General features: G+C 41.5%; 1 protein-coding gene across 1 annotated transcript in view; it reads right to left on the minus strand.

The window, feature by feature from the left end:
* FBXL7 (F-box and leucine rich repeat protein 7) overlaps positions 1–17,337 on the minus strand; it is a 397,177-nt gene that overhangs the window by 279,289 nt on the left and 100,551 nt on the right. Inside the window, exon 2 of the mRNA XM_045441663.1 lies at positions 13,317–13,406. Within this exon, the coding sequence (XP_045297619.1) occupies positions 13,317–13,406 (90 nt within the window). The remainder of the gene's footprint in view (positions 1–13,316; positions 13,407–17,337) is intronic.

The raw sequence follows: 17,337 nt of genomic DNA on the forward strand, positions 1-17,337 counted from the left end.
TCAACAAAGTTCAAAAAAAAAAAAAAAACTAGTGAAAGAGACATTTTCAGCTCTTAAAAAAGAAAAAAAAAGAACCAACTTGAACTTTCTAAAAATTACCTCTTCAACACGGGAAGTTACGCACTATTGGAAAACACAAAATAAAAATAATCTATAATTCCATCACTCAGTGATAACCATTCGTAACATCTGGAAACATGTCCCCTCAGTTTTTTTCCTCTTCAAATGCAATCCTATTTGTGGGATTCTATAGGAAATTCTGCTTTATAATATACATTTTTCATAAATAGCTTCCCATATGAAACACTATTTGTGAAGCTGTTTTTGATACCTAAACAGATCTTTGACATATAGATGACTCAATGAAATACTTTACCAATATTTTTACATCACAAATATGAAGAAGCATATATCTACAATAAAAATTCAGACTTTTAAGGTGATTTCCTAGTGTGAAACTTTTACATCAAAGTGTGCACACATATTTTAACGCTCTTGATTGACAAGTATTCGCATTTCCCGGTCATAAGGATAAGAGTGAGCTTGTGAAATAAAATATACCACCTGAAAATTAACAACATACATTAACACATCAACAGCTTCGAGAAGTTCGGCAATAAAAAAGAGACCTGTGTTGAACTTTGCTTAATGAAAAGACAAACATATTTGACAATGGAAAGATCTTTCTCTACCCACTAGAGCGTGTACGACCCCATGGAAGTGCTGGTGGCCTTCGTTAGCTTTATGACAACTTCTGTTTTCATGCTCTGAAAGGTTCTTCTACCTTGAGATCGTAAAACCATTCATCTAGGTTTAATTTGAACACTTAAATCTTTCATCCATACAGAATTTATTTTGGCATCAGGAACACATTAGGTTGCCCGTGTTCCTTTTCTTTAAAATGAGAAGCTGATTTTCCTGTTAGGATGTACTGACAAGGCTTATCCCCTTTATTAATTTATAATGCCATCTTTATCATACCTTAAATTCCCCTATATAACTAAGTCTACCCTGAACTCTCAGTTCCATTACACCAAGCTCTACCATACCACACTTCTTAAATGTTTGTAAATGTCTAATATATTTTCATGACACGAAGGAAATGTTACTCTCATTACTCGTTTCCAAAATTTTCCTGGATATCCTCATGTGTACATGTATTCACTCAACAGATGAGTTCAACATACTAAGTAATTCAACATACATACTGTCATATACATGTAATGGAGTTGAATTCAACCTCCACATATGGCAGGTACTTATAGATGCTGGATTCATTCTTCCAGGTAAAGAAAATACAGTTGGGTCACGTTTCAAAATGAAAATCTTATTTAGAATTATGCTGAATTTATGTAAGCGTGATTTTTCCATACAAACATCTTTCTGTCTTGGGGCGCCTGGGTGGCGCAGTCGGTTAAGCGTCCGACTTCAGCCAAGTCACGATCTCGCGGTCCGGGAGTTCGAGCCCCGCGTCGGGCTCTGGGCTGATGGCTCAGAGCCTGGAGCCTGTTTCCAATTCTGTGTCTCCCTCTCTCTCTGCCCCTCCCCCGTTCATGCTCTGTCTCTCTCTGTCCCAAAAATAAATAAACGTTGAAAAAAAACATTAAAAAAAAAAAAAAAAAAAAAAAAAAAACAAAAAAACAAACATCTTTCTGTCCCTGAGTAAGGTAGGGTATGGAAGCCACAGATAGCGGTTGTGGGTAAGCTGATGACACTAAACCAGCTAATATGCACACGGACTCACACTGCATATAATTTTTAAATCTCATCTTTATAACCAAGACTGAAGTAGAGAACGTTATTATTACTGGTTTACAGAGAAGAAAATTAAGGCTAAGCAACTTAGGCCACCCATAAATGGGGAGTAAAAAAAAGTGACAAAATTTTTATCTCACGGCTTTTTCCCCCCTCTCATTCATATTAAATGAAGAGTTCAACCGCCTACTTCATTTTCCAAATATATCCATTACCAGAATTTAGCTCTTTCTAAATCTCTGAAATTGGAATGAAACAATTTCCTAATCTCTGTACTGACCAGTTCCAACCCAGCTAAACAAAACATGAACTTTACAGTTTCCCACCTTCTGTGAAATAGAATATAGCTTGCAGAAGATAATCTGAGGTCAAGGTTGGCTCTAGGATAATTCTTTTAAAAAAGGGAAAGAACAATATTATTTTCTCCTTTAGGAATGTTTTTCCTAACATTTCTTTATAACAAATCAGTGAACCCACCCCCACCCAAAAAAAACCCGGACACATTTATTAACTGGCCAATTTAGCCATATTCTGTGCCAATAAAATGAAACTTACTTCTCCAATTTCATCAGTTAAAAAACCACAGGCTCTAATTTGATACCTTGAGATATCGGGGAGTAAAGAATTGAAATAATTCAACGTATCAAGGTTAAAAAAGATTAAAAAGGGATTTACTAAAATTTAATTGGTTAGGGGGTAAAGAATATTTTTCCTCTGCCCTTGAAATTGCGGTACAGAGGCTGAACAGCTCTAGAATTCTGTATTTCTATGTTTGTCCCGTTTGGTGAACTAAAATGTTAAAAAACTTCCTGATAGAAACTGGTTATTTATAGAGCTAATATTCAATAGACAACAAACCTTGCCTGTTTGTTGGTTTAAAAATGTTGAAACAAGTGAAAACACAGAAACCAGAAATATCTTCTGTTTCATCCTCCTTCTGGAATGTCTATTCTGCTTAAAGAAGTTGTTTGTTTCCTTAACACAAAAGGCAACTAAAAGCCAATGGATGGTAAACATTCCTATGATGTGCCTCAAGTTTTCCTAAGAAATGGCATTATTCTTTTTTCTAAAAAGTAACTGTACCTCTCAAAATTACCTTGGATTTGCACAGCTTTTGACGTCATGGTCTTTATGACTACGGTTGGAAAAACTAATCAAGAGGGCTATGCCTTCTTAGATTCTGCATAAGAACCCACTCATTCATTTAATAAACATTTCTCAAATACTTATTGTATGGAAGTCTCTGTGGTAGCCACGGAGCACACAAAGGGGGATAAAACTCAATTCCTTCCTCAGAGGAGTTCACGCAATTGTAGGGATGACCCTATAGAGCTATCAACTGAAAGCATACACAAAACTCTCATGCGATGGATATCTTGATTGAGCTGTATGGAGCCTATTACTTGTCACTGCTATGGATCAGGCAGGTCTGGGCATATTTGAAGATCTGATGGGGAGGGCCCAATAGAAGTCATATCTTTGACTGCTGAATAGTAGAAAGTCTTAGTGGCAAATGAAATTTCATACTATGAGGACCTAAGCACAGTGCAGGAATTTAGAACATAAAATATTATAAATTGATAAAATCGATGTGTACTAGAAGCTTAAAAATACATGTTCTCCAGTTCTAACTTTATTAAAAGCGAGCCCACAGCAGAGGAGCCCTTTGCTTTACTCCCAGATTTACACCTTGAGTGTCTTTCGCCATTAAAAACAAAAGACGCATTGGTCATGATTGATTCTGTACCTTAGGCAAGAACAACAACAACAAAAACTGGGCCTGCACCATTCCTCATGGCCAGAAAGCAAGGGTGGTCTTACAGCCTGAAGGACAGTGCTGAAAGGACAAAGGAGATGCTTAAAGGTTTCCCATAGAAGAAGCTATAAAAAAAAAAAAAAATCAAACATCAAGCAGAGAGTAATAGTTATTAATAATTGGAACAATGTGAGCTCATAATCGGACTTAAAAGAGAAAAGTTAATTATCAATTGTGTAAGTAAATATGTTATATAAAATAGCATTATCCACAACAGAATATAAGCATAATAGAATGCTTAAATGTGTACAAATTATCATAGTAAGGGTGTGTTAACAGATGGATTCTTCATCAGTGGGCATTTGCCGTATCTGCATAAGTCAAGGGACTACAAGAAAGGCCAGTCTCACAATTCAGCCCTCCACTGATTTCTATAGAAAATCCACTCCCTCCGAGCACTGTGTGAGTTTGGCAAAGCCCCACCATCCCTCCTTCCCATCCATCTCCTCTTTGATCTGCCAGATACCCACCGTGTCCCCTTCCTTTGCAGCTCAAAATCTCTCCACCGTGCAGGGAAATCTGGTTTCCTGAAGCCCGCATCGGGAAATTCACATGTTCAAACACATACAGTTATTTGGAAGAACAAGTTTCCTTCGGGATAGCAGGCAGCCCGCCCCACCTAGGAAGGTGGCAGCGGTGATAAGCCGAAGTGTCCTAGTTACATTTATAATTAGAAACTATATTACTATCTGCTTCCCACACACCGCACTCCTTCTAACAATTCCTCAATCACCTCTTAATGATCACGAACAATACCTAAGCTACTTGTATATCATTCCCTCCAAAATGGGGATTTTCTACGTTTTATAAATATGTAGGATATAAAGGAACACACTTTACAGCTAAAGTGCTTTTCTTTCATTACTTGTTAATCAGCCTAACAGCCTTGGGAAGCCTGGGACTTCCTGAGGAAGTTAGTTTATCCTCAGGAAGTTATTTCCTAGTCAAAGAGGAAATAAACAGACGTGTTAACCTGATCTTTAAGGTCAGACCGTGTACAGGACTGCGAAAGGCAAATATTTCCAATGTCGGGTGAGTTTCTTTCTGAAATGTTGGTCCCCACCCCCTTCTATATGCCCTTTTTTGCCTTACATGAGCCCAGAAGTCAGCCTTGTAGTGTAAAACCCTCCAAAGAGCCCAAAGAAAAGTGGTGGGTACAAAATGTCATAGAACGGTGGCCTACTTGTCATTGACACTTCCAATTATACGGTATCCATTGAAAACCTAGTACAAAGAATGTGCAGCCACCCCGTAAATAAATATTTTAGTGAAAGACTGGACAGTCAAAGCACTTTGGGAACATACTCAATGTTGTCAGGGAGGGGGCTCTTTAGAAAAAGCCCCATTTTTCCCCCACGTGAACCCAGGTGGCTTTTTTCCAACTCCCAACTGCGTTACACGCTATGCGATATGTTTCTCTCCACCCTTCTATCTTCTTGTCCACGCAGGAGAAGCCACATCCCCAGCTGCCATGACACCTTTCCCAGTTACTCCAACCCATGCCTCTCTCCCTTCCTCCCCAACGACAGCACGTTTCAGGCCACTTCTCAGGACACAATCCTACACCACCTACACCAATTACGATCGAACTGATGCACAGTGTTTATCCCACCAGTAATCGCTACGGATCTGGCAGCAGTGGGTCTCGCCATAAAATCAAATTCCTCCAGGAGCCAAAGACGTAACGGCAATACTTTGGAAGACGCCTGTTTAAGGCAATCGAGAATGAAGGGAATTCATTAGCTGCAGGGTAGATGCCCCACCCGAATCCTTTAAATGAAACCCAAAATTAGTTTTGAAAATTCTTCAGGGAGAAGCAAACACATCCGAGGGTAGGGATCATTCTCTGTGCCATCAACTTGTGACTGACACACATTTTGAATTCTCCCCCTAAGTGCCTAAACAAATGTATTGAAACCTAGATTACATCCTTTAATAAATTCCCATTGAACTAAATAACTGAGATTACAGATAAGAGAACTTAGATACGATCCAAGCCGTCATTGCAAATACACTTAGTTGTATTCAGATGAACCAGAATGTCTATGACTGAAACATTATGTTTTGAGTTTTGTATTATGTATTAATATAATTATGTATTGAGTTTTGTTTGGTTTGGGTTTTTTTGCAAATGACAGAATGTAGGTGACAGAAAAACACAGAATAATTTCACACATGGGATTAGAATGCTAAAGATCTAATGTTTCCTCTCCTAACTCTACATAAAGGCATTGGCAGACTCTGGATGTCTCAATTAAGTATTACTTTAAGATGTCCTTAAACACACACATACACACACACACAGAGAAACCTAATTTCCTTTTGAGACTATTAAATGACATTTTTGCCATTCTGGATGATTCATTTTGGAAGATGATTCCCTTAAGAAATTAAACTTAGTTCTTGAGTCTGAGATGGTATTTAGGATTTCATTGTACATTTTTAGGCTTACATAACAATTTGATGGATACCAAGCTGATGAGTTTTCCACTGCTTAAACTTATCCTCAAGTGCAAATTTGACTTCTTTATTAAATCGGGCACACTGAATCTATAATATGCTCAAATCACTCAGTGTAATTGCTGCAGTTTTTCAAAAGTCACCTACCTTACGAGTAGGCAGTAGTTATTAAACAATGGAGGAAAGTTGGTCATGAAACAGTGAGTTGCTAATTTAATTACCCAAACACGTTAAACTTCAACAGCTAAAGCCCTGTCAGGTGTACCTAAATGATTCTGAAATTTTCAGGAATCGTTAGGTTTGAAATTTAATTTTTTTTCTATTTTTTTTTTAATTTTTTTTTTCAACGTTTATTTATTTTTTGGGACAGAGAGAGACAGAGCATGAACGGGGGAGGGGCAGAGAGAGAGGGAGACACAGAATCGGAAACAGGCTCCAGGCTCTGAGCCATCAGCCCAGAGCCTGACGCGGGGCTCGAACTCCCGGACCGCGAGATCGTGACCTGGCTGAAGTCGGACGCTCAACCGACTGCGCCACCCAGGCGTCCCTGAAATTTAATTTTTAAAGGCAAAACAAATCCTCATAATAATGAGTCATCACCTTCTTCATACATGGAGTAAAAGCTACTAATACCACATTTCTCATTTTGGAATCTCTCCCTCCCGTAAGGTCCCCCAACCACCCTCCCAATTTGAAGACATGTCATTTTAGAACTATTTTGAAAGAGACTTTTTCTATGCCATTTTCTTTCTCTACTTCTTTATTCTTTATTCCTCTTGCTGCATTATATGTTTTTACTTTATTTTCTCTTGTGTCATGGATGGAGTTTCATTTGATTATGCCGGCTTCAAGGCATAATTCCAGTCTTCCAAGGCACATGCTCTAAGATTGGTATCTTTCACCTGTGTATATTTCCAATTAAGGACTACATGGCTCAATTTTTTTTTAATTTTTTTAACATTTATTTATTTTTGAGACAGAGAGAGACAGAGCATGAACAGGGGAGGGGCAGAGAGAGAGGGAGACACAGAATCTGAAACAGGCTCCAGGCTCTGAGCTGTCAGCACAGAGCCCGACCCGGGGCTCGAACTCACAGACTGCGAGATCGTGACCTGAGCTGAAGTCGGACGCTTAACCGACCAAGCCACCCAGGCGGGATACATGGCTCACTTTTAAAGTAACAAGAAGCAACGTGACTAGTCAGTACTTTTACATTATATGCACTACAGATCCTATGTCATGATTAATTTAAATCTCACTTTCAAACCCTATGTCTGTCTGATGCAGTGTGTTAAGGACACAGTTATGATAACCTGCAAATTAACCCTTCAACAGTTTAATACAAAGACAGCTTGGAATATTAACTCTTGCTTTCAACAACCAAGCATTTAAAGTAAATGTCTAGACGACACACAGACCACAAAAGGGTTTCCATGTATAATATTGACCATCTAGACACAATCGTGGATTAGCATTTCAAAAGGTATGTCTCATGAGGACTTTCAAAGCATATTTTGATATAAATTCATAAAAATGATCAGCATGAAATTCTTGGTAATTCTACATGACAATTATAAAACAAGCGTTAAAAATAAATCTTATTCAGAACCGAGTGCTTATAACCATCTTCGTCTTTTACTAAATTTCCATGACTCTGGGCCACACTGACCCCTTCCCAGTCCCCCTGTTGTCATCTGCCAAATGAAAACCTTTGTATCCCATTCTCAAGAGTGATGTGACAATGAAGCAGTTGAATAATGATGTGCATGAAGGCAGCTGTTCCTCGTGAAGTAATAATGTGTCCCAACAATGTTTGCTGAATTTGTTGGATGGGCAAAAAGGCTTTTAGGGAAATGGAATCTACCTTGAATTAAAAGCATCATCTTTCTCTTTCTCAGTGACTCATGTGAATTTCATTTGAGAAGTACACTCAAGTAGAAAGAAGATGATATAAGGAAGACAAAGAGAATAAAACAAAGCCAGATTCCTGGGCATTTTCAAACTAACTCCACTTAGCACTGGTCTAATTTGGGCACTGAAAACATGTTAACCCATGACTGTAAAATAAACTGGTGATTTTAGGTACCGTGGAAAGAAGAGCACCACAAATCATCGATATATCAACTCATTTCACGCACAGCTCAAAAGAAACATTTTAAAATTCATTTCCTGGGGCGCCTGGGTGGCGCAGTCGGTTAAGCGTCCGACTTCAGCCAGGTCACGATCTCGCGGTCCGGGAGTTCGAGCCCCGCATCAGGCTCTGGGCTGATGGCTCAGAGCCTGGAGCCTGTTTCCGATTCTGTGTCTCCCTCTCTCGCTGCCCCTCCCCCGTTCATGCTCTGTCTCTCTGTGTCCCAAAAAATAAAAATAAACGTTGAAAAAAAATTTTTTAATTAATTTCCTTCAGGGAGTTAATTAAACGGGCAACTTCACAAAACGATATTAGGTAAATTTTTTTTGAAACGCTATTTTATAACCAGGAAGTAACTTAAAGGTAGTGTTTCCATCTCCAGGTGAGAAGCCAACCTACACAAGTAGCTTGAGATCCTTTTACCCCTTCAAGGAGGTCCTCTCCTCCTACTGGAAGTACCCGTCTATGTGAACTCCACCTTTCTCAAACTCTTTTGAACAGCCTGCCTCAGCTCTGCCACCAGCTCGAGATAGGTAGAGGACAAGAGACGCACAAAACAGAATTAAATAGTTTCACGCTTAGAAGGCAGCAACTTTTTTAAAGGTTAGGCTTTTTCCTGATTTGACCATCTCTCACCAAAACAATCCTGGGTCAAACTCCTGCTCCACAATTTATTAGGTGTGTAATATTGAGCAAATCTCTTTCTTTCTCTGTGCCGCAGGGATTTCTTTGTAAAACGAGTGTATTAGATCAGAAAACTGCCAGAGCTTTGTAGCTCTAAACATCCTATGATTCCATATTTGGCTGGCTTGATAACGACATTTATAAGCCATCGCACCTATAAATTGTGTTGTCAGTGAGTTCAGTATCTGAACTTGAATATCTTTAGAGAGCAGCTGGAGGAAGCTGTCTCTTCCTCAGCCAATTACATTCGGCCTTTGAACTAAACTGTGTCACCTTCCTCCAGCTCAAGAGATGTCTGAGTTGTTGAGGGGCCGTCATTAAAGCCACGCAGCCATAACCCTGTTCTGAGAAAGAAGCCCCAGCTCAGCTTACTATTCCTGGGAAGCTTCTCCACGATCCATGTGTGCTAAGTCCAGCCATGGGCTGGATGTGGCTTTCCTAGCTGAAAGTCAAAGGCCATTGCTTCCAGTACAAAAGAGAACACCCGTGGATGAGAAAGACGGGAGGGAAAAAAAGTATAAGGGAAAGAATAGCAACACAACTGGAAAGAATTAAGCTGCGGCTTACGAAGCTGGAATGCAGATTTTGTTGGGAAAAATGGAATGTTTCCAGCTTTCTACACTTGAACCCAAACCCCCTACAGTGTCAGGAAATCAGGACCTTAAACTGTCACATGAGATATAATGGGCTTTAAAGAAGGCCTATACCATTTATCAAGGAAAAAGCACTGCGGGCTGCCAATTCCTTAATAGGGGTGTGGCTTTAGAATCACAAAATTAAAATGCACGATGCTTTCGCAAGAGATTTTGGAACGGAAGGCTACCACTTAGGTGAAAAATACCACTGTCTGTTGGATTGAAACCAAATTGTATCACCATCTGTGCCCATCATGCATAGGAGAGGAGCCTTATGACCCAAAGCAAATGAGTGGGAACAACAGGTAGACCGCAAGGACGTAAGTCCTTACACTGATTGGAGTCGGTAAATGTGACCGATGTCTCAACCATTAGGCTTGGTGGCTCAAGACATAAATCTAAGCTAAAGTTAGAGACTCTCCAGGCAAAGCTAAAAAAAAAAAGGTTTTGAGAAACTTGTGGGTCTATCATCTCTCATGTCTTGCAGAACTTTCCAGAAGAGTATGTTCTCTGAGGAGTCCACTCTGACCAGACACCACGCTCTGGGCTGTGAACACTACTCGTCCAGGGACTCCTCGTGATGCTTTCGGGGCTGTTCTGGCCCCAAGGCCAGAGCATCTCAGGAGAAGCTTTCGGCCAGCAGCCCTGCACTTTGGATGGCCAAGACCCATGCTCCTAAGGGGTCTTCTCAGCCCTGTTCCGGACTTCTTCCCAGAGGTGGGAGGCAGCATTTTTCAAAGAATAGTTCGTGATGATTTAGATGGCAGTCTTCAGGTCACGCAGAAGCCACAACTCCCAACTCCCCTGTCATGTGTATGCTTCAGGGACTTTTAGTAATGTACCGTCTTGTGCAACTTGCACCACGATCCAATTTTAGAACCCTGTCATCTCCCTAGTAAGTCCCTCGTGTCTGTCACAGTCAGTGACCATCTCTACCACCAGCCCCAGGGAAGCACACGTTATGTGAGTGTCCTTCCCTCTCCTCAGCTCCCATGTCCTCAGTTCATGTGCCAACAGGCATCGCATGGGTTACCTACACGCTTCCCAGTAGGAGACGATGACTCTGCCGTCCGCCGTCCGGTGGAGGCTGGGCACACAGGCGCCTGTGCGTGCACACGCTCCACGCTGGCCGGGAAATTGACGTGATACCTTCCCCATCCAGCCCAACAGGGAAAGGTCCAGCTCTGCTCCAAAAGGCTTCCAACCCAGCTATTACCGGTATGGCCACGGCTTTCAAAGGCTGCAGGAAAACTGAATACGGTCCTTCACCACATACCCCATTTTTATAAATCGCTATCACTCAGACCTTGAAACTGATGATCCTGCCTGTGTTTCTTGAAGAGGATATCGGGAAATTCAGAGGGCAAACAACCTTAAGAGGATCAACCGTGGGAGAAAATGACGATAGTCAAACCGCTTCTGGAAAGCCAGTTACACCACTCACCCAATATTAACAAGACAGGTTAAACACAGTTCTCGAAACGGTGGGAAGAGAAGCAGAGAAGCATTTTTTAACTGGCTCCTCTGTGGCACATGTAAGACACTGGCGTCCTGTCTCTGTCTCTTTGCCAGCACACCGCACACCGTGGTCACCAGGTGCTTTCTAGTAGGAGCAAACATGTGTACGACTGGCGAAATCCACTCTGGAGGTCACAGAAGGTGACACCCTAATCCTGAGAGGTGGATCTGGATTCTGTCACCCGCGCTTTGAGAAAATTAGCATTACTGTCGTGCTCCCATCTTGAAAAACCAGGCTGATAGTGAGACCATTCTGCAGCAAGCCTCCCTACGATGCATTTTAATTGTAAATGATACATACCCATGCCGAATTCATTTTAAGATACGTTTTTGTTTCATTGATTAAAAAACAGTAGCAAAATGGATTCATACATAGAAATACTAAAAAACACTTAATTTTGCAGACATGCAAAAAAAATGGACAGCATCTCTCATAGGGATGGGGTCCAGCCACTTAAGAGCTGGAAAAAAGAGTGCTATTAATTTAGCTCCATTGCTAAAACTGATTTCACCTGAACATTGAATTTTCCCATTTTTCTCCTGAATTTACTCTCAGAATGGTAGAAAATGCATTGTGACAAAAATATATAAAACACTGGCTGGGCCTGCATCAAAAGAATCTTCCTAAGGAAAAGGCAGAATAAAATGAAAATTTTAAATCCCTGTGGAGTCGGGGGTTTTTTTGAAGCATAAAAAGCAGACATTTTTAATGCATGAAGCCCCACAGTCCCTTCCCCCAACCCTTTCACCAATGTCCATACAGTTTTGTATTTTCCATTTTTGAAAAGAGAAAAGAGTAATACGAGAACTTAAATCTGGAGACAGAAACACACAGGGATTATCAACGTAGAGTCTTAACTTTCTATTTTCACAGCCACTCAAATCAGCCAAACTATGACTATGACAAAATTAACTGTAATCACGATGGAAAGAAGTGATCACCTTACAAAAACGTACATTTTTGATTACACAAGACCGTAAATCAGTTATGTTGAAGTGATTTCCACTCGGGCTCCTAAGAACGGAGGCCTCAAAAGCAAGTGTCTAGAATCAATTTACTTGACTTGCCCATTACCTTAATTGAATTTCAAGAATGACCTAATGCTCGTATTTGAATTAACAGGCAGAAAATTAAAATTGGATTTCTACCTGGTGCTTCGCTGCTCTGAGAAGAACACCCCACTCTGTTCGCCTTACCATGTTGGTAAAACAATGCTAAGGCATTTAAACACCAGGGAATATAACCCGTTATAAAATCTCTTTATACGTCAGCCATTTGAAAGACAGCAAGTCAAAGAATACCCAAAGAGGAGACACGCCCAGCAGAGACCAGCCATCATCGTTCATGCACACACTGTCATACAGGAGCAACCAACATCAGGTCAAGGGTATGCTTCCCAATATTGCAAGCAGCTTAAATGAAGCCTCCAAACAAAGCCTGGAAATGTACTCCCGCACACCCCGCACACTTCAAGGAAGCAGGCTGCACACCCTGTTATGAAAATCAGCCGACACCGCACAGATGTCTTACACTGGACCTGCGTTCAACAATTAATTTAGAAAGAACTCTTCTTCAGAAAAAAAAAAAAAAAAAAAACCTCACTTAATTGTGTTTCACATTAAAATAAAAACAACTAATTCCATAACTGAGTCAACCAGCCACTAACTAACTACCACAGGAACAGTCATTTCCACACCCAAGTAATGACACAAAAGCTTCCGGACTACGCAAAGCAATTAATTCCAACATCTGTTACTACATATAGTGAAATTCTGTATCAAGACCATCAGTGGAACGAATCTTTGTCCTGAGAGGCAGGACTTTCCACTTATTCTTTACGTAATCAAACAAATCTCTTTTCCTACTTCCAAATATTGGTTAGTTCAAATTCTACAAATCACACGATCGTGACTTTCCGTTGCCAAAATCCTGAATTCCGAGTGTGCCTATTTTGAAAGCTTTTCCAGGAACTTTCAACTACAGCACAAGAATTTGACAATCCTAGTGTTTTCCACGCTGAAAAACAGGATCTATAACGTCACGGAGGCTCGCCCAAAGTGAACCTATTATATATTCACAAAATAACAGCACTGCCTTAGAATTGAGACACTTAAATCCTATCGAAACCCCTTTATCAGGCAGCAGCAGCAAAGCAGCAAAAAAGAAACTCGACAAACCCTCCGCCTTCTCATTTTTAAGAATCTCATATGCTCCCACTCGGTAGAACAGAACTGAGACTCACACATTTTATTTCTCTTCCAAAAATAGCCAGCACTGTGAACACAGGGAGAGAGATAATGAAGACCAGATGCCTACCTTCACTGGTAGCCACATTCTTCTGGGCTTGGGTCGGCGTGTGATCTGTACTTGAACTCACGTCGGATGAGATGCTTGAGCTGCCTTTGCCTAGAGAAAACAGGAATGAGCAGCTTTTGAGTTTTGTGATTTCAGAACCGGACCATGCCTTCTACTCTGTCCCATACCAAGCCATATCACTTGTTTCCAAGAAAGGAGCCATAATACCAAGTATGGAGTTTATTAGGTTTCCTGCCTTATGCATTAAATATCTGACCCATGTAAGAGTGGAACTAAAGCCCTATTATAATATGGCTTGACTGTAAACTCGGACAAGATTATAAAACATACGATAACGTAATTTCATTTTGGCATGCACGTGAATAAGTAAGGACATGTGGGAAACACATCCACGGCATTAATTTTTTATTTGCAACTATAAACTATACATTTCCCAGCAAAGGACAAAAGCACATCTAAGAATGAGGCATTACCCAAATAGTAAGAGCCTGCTAGCTCCAAATAGTTGTGGCATCTTTTCTTTTTATGTTTATTTATTTTTGAGAGCAAGAGAGACAGAGCACAAGCGGTGGGGAGGGGCAGAGAGAGGGAGACACAGAATCTGCAGAAGACTCCAGGCACTGAGCTGTCAGCACAGAGCCCGAGGCGGGGCTCGAACTCACCAACTGTGAGATCATGACCTGGGCCGAAGTCAGCCGCTTAACCGACTGAGTCACCCAGGCGCCCCTATTCTTCTAACTTTTAAAATAAACATATACATTAATAGTGCTAAACATTCTCAAAATGTCACACGAAAGTCTGAAAATACGAAGCTAACTCACGGCCTCATGAAGGAAGTGCCAGTGACTGGCAGTGAGCAGAATTCTAAGATAACTCACGTGGTACCTGCTACAGACGGAACATGTGCGACCACACCCCCCCCCCACCACCAATTCATCTTAAAACCTAACCCCCAATGGGATGGTATTAGGAGATGGGACCTTTCGAAGGGTATTAGATCATGAGGGTGGAGCCCTCATGAATGAGACTAAAAGAGACGCCAGACATCTCCCTTGGTCTTTCCATGTTATGAAGACACTGGAGAAAGACAGGCATCTGTGAACCAGGAAGAAGGGTCTTACCAGACACTTCGATCTTGGGCTTTTCAGCCACCAGGGCCGTAAGAACTAAAGTTCTGTTGTTATAAACCACTAGTCTATGGCATTTTTTAAATAAAGTTTGTTTGTTTGTTTATGTATTTATTTATTTATTTTGAGAGAGAGAGAGAGAGAGAGAGACAGCAGAAGCAGGAGAGGGACAGAGAGAGGGGGGCAGAGAATCCCAAGCAGGCTCCCCACTGTCAGTGCAGAGTCTGATGCGGAGCTCAAACTGATCAACCATGAGACCATGACCTGAGCTGAAATCAAGACTCAGGGCTCCAACCCATGAGCCTTGAGATCATGACCCAAGACAAAATCAAGAGTCGGAAGCTTAATAGACTGAGCCACCCAGGCGCCCCTATGGTATTTTGTTGTAGCAACTTCAACAGGCTAAGTTAGCTGGTGCTCATGGCATGTCCTTAGTAATCTGTTCCCTTGAGCGTGGGTAGAACCTGTAACCTCTAAGCAACAAATATGGTAAATATGAGGGGGTGTGGAAGATGCAATTAAATTCCCCAATCACTTGGCTTTGATCAAAAGGGAGATCATCCTGGGTGGGCCTGGCCTAAATAGGTAAGCTCTTTCCAAGAGTCTAGAGGAAAGAGACCCTGCCCATTGGCCCCAAAGAAGCAAGCAGCTGTGAGTTCTACCGCTGCAAGGGAAACGAATTTGGCCAACACCTGCATGAGCATGACAGAGACCCCAAGCCTCAGAGGAGCCACAGCCCTGGCCAATGTCTTGACTACATCTCTGTGACATCCTGAACAAAGCTCCCAGCAGATCCTGGCCCAGAATTCCATCCCCAGGGAACTGTCGGATAATAGATGTATCCTGTGTTCCGCTGCTCTGAAGTTTGTGGTGACTTGTCACACGGCGATAGAAAACTAATATAATGACCATCCAATTCTATCACAAATGCGCTCTTCTCGCTTAGCAAGTTAGGATCAAAACCCTTGCATGCAACTGAGAAACACGTTCCCTGCGCAGTGATACGCGCCCTAGTTTCGTGGAGTGCAGTCACATCTAAAAACAGAGTAGAAAGTACAAAGGCACTTCAACTTAGGAGCTTCGGGGATTTGCTTGTGAATGTTGAGAGTACTGGAACAAGCCAAGTTCATGGGTGATATCACCTGAGCGGGGAAGGTCAAAAGGCTGTTGTCTCCTTTCAGCACTGCCCGTTGTTCACTGTGACTCCTGACTCTGAAACAAGTCTGTCATTCCAGTTGTCCCGGCCCATTTCCCATCTTCCGCGCTCAGAGTTAGCCAAGGTGACGCATAACTCTCCGTGAGTTTGTGTCTAGCCCAATTTTGTGGCCTGGCAGTGGTCGCCATTTATCTGCCACGGTCCACCTTTGGACAGGGTTGACACGTCGGGTGGGGTGTGTAGTTTGAAGCCTGCCGACCTGCTCTCTGACCGCAGTCAGCCCCTACTCGTTTTTGACCTTGGCCACTCATTTCTCCTCCAGGAGGCTCAGTGTCCACATGTGGTAAGAGAGATGGGTGGACTGATTCCCAGCAGCTTGGATAATCTGTGATCCTAGGAGTCCCTCACAGTGCTCCTTAAACCCGAGCAATGCCAACACTCCCTTTGATACGGCAAAAAGCATTATTGCCCACCACTGATGGAGACTTACATTATTTTTCGTATATTGGTATTTAGCAATGCACAAATGGAAAGCTAGAAATAAACTCCATACACTTTAACCCTGATTCAACAATGAGACCAAAACAAAGTAACACATTGAACACGAAAACAAGAAAGCCCATAAAATTCAAATTAACGGCATTAATTTCATGTGGCAGATGATGTTATTTTGCAGAGATTAAATTGCCTTTCAAAATGTTAACACAGTACGGGCTGCGAAAGTGAATGTTCTCTGGGTTAGGGCATGTCCGTGCTCCCCCTGGCCCGTGTGAGGGCTCAGCTGAGCACCACTTTCCTCCATCCAGAATTGGGAGTCCTCCCTCCCAGAGCAGGAAGACAGGTCACTGGGCCTTCACTCCGTCTGTTTTCCTCATGATCTTTAAGTCTTCTCCTCTTTTATTCCTTATTGGCCCCTAGGCATTGAAATAGAACTCCTATCTTAAAAGATAGGCATAAACTTGGACAATGAAATCTTGTGGCAGGACTCATCCATAAAGGGGAACCAGGATACAACGATTTATTATTTTCATGCCTGTCATCAAAACGAAAGGCCAAAGCAAAATAAACTCTAGAGGAAATTCTCAGACAGGTCTGAAAACAGAATGCAGACCCCCTCAGGGGACCACAAACTCCAATTTAAGAAATGCTGGTCTATGAAGAATGGGAAGAGGCTAAAAAAACAAATAATATTATCAATGATATTAATAATAACAGCCATGTATACTGTGCTGTGTAGCCTAGTAAATACTTTCTTCATCACATATTGACTGTGCCCTGTGGCTATGTTTTGCAATCACTTTTTCATTACTGCCCTCCCCCCCCAAGAAACCTTGTTAGACATTTCTCCCAGGTACCCCAAAAGATATTGTAATACCACCAATATACTATATATGTTATGCACTGCGTATATACCTCTGCTTTTTACATTAAATGGGGTTCTCCCCCCCCCCATCAAGAACCATTTTTTGTCCCTTTGAGAATATATGTCCTTTGACAGTAAAACACTGAGTATTTAACAAATTAACTAATTAAGGAAAGCAAGATCATAGAGAAATGCAGTCCATTCTTGTTATTCATGGTAGTTATGTTCTATAAAGCCTCCCCAAACCATGCAATGACAAGAGTGGATCATTGCTTCCAGGGGAAAGACAGGGTTAGCTTTCTACCAGCTGCTGGACACAACATTTTTGTCCACCCGTCAATACATACCCTTGTTTCATGTGTGTTTCTATTTAAA

This window comes from Leopardus geoffroyi, chromosome A1 (assembly GCF_018350155.1).
Source record: "Leopardus geoffroyi isolate Oge1 chromosome A1, O.geoffroyi_Oge1_pat1.0, whole genome shotgun sequence".
In the NCBI taxonomy this organism is placed as follows: Eukaryota; Metazoa; Chordata; class Mammalia; order Carnivora; family Felidae; genus Leopardus; species Leopardus geoffroyi.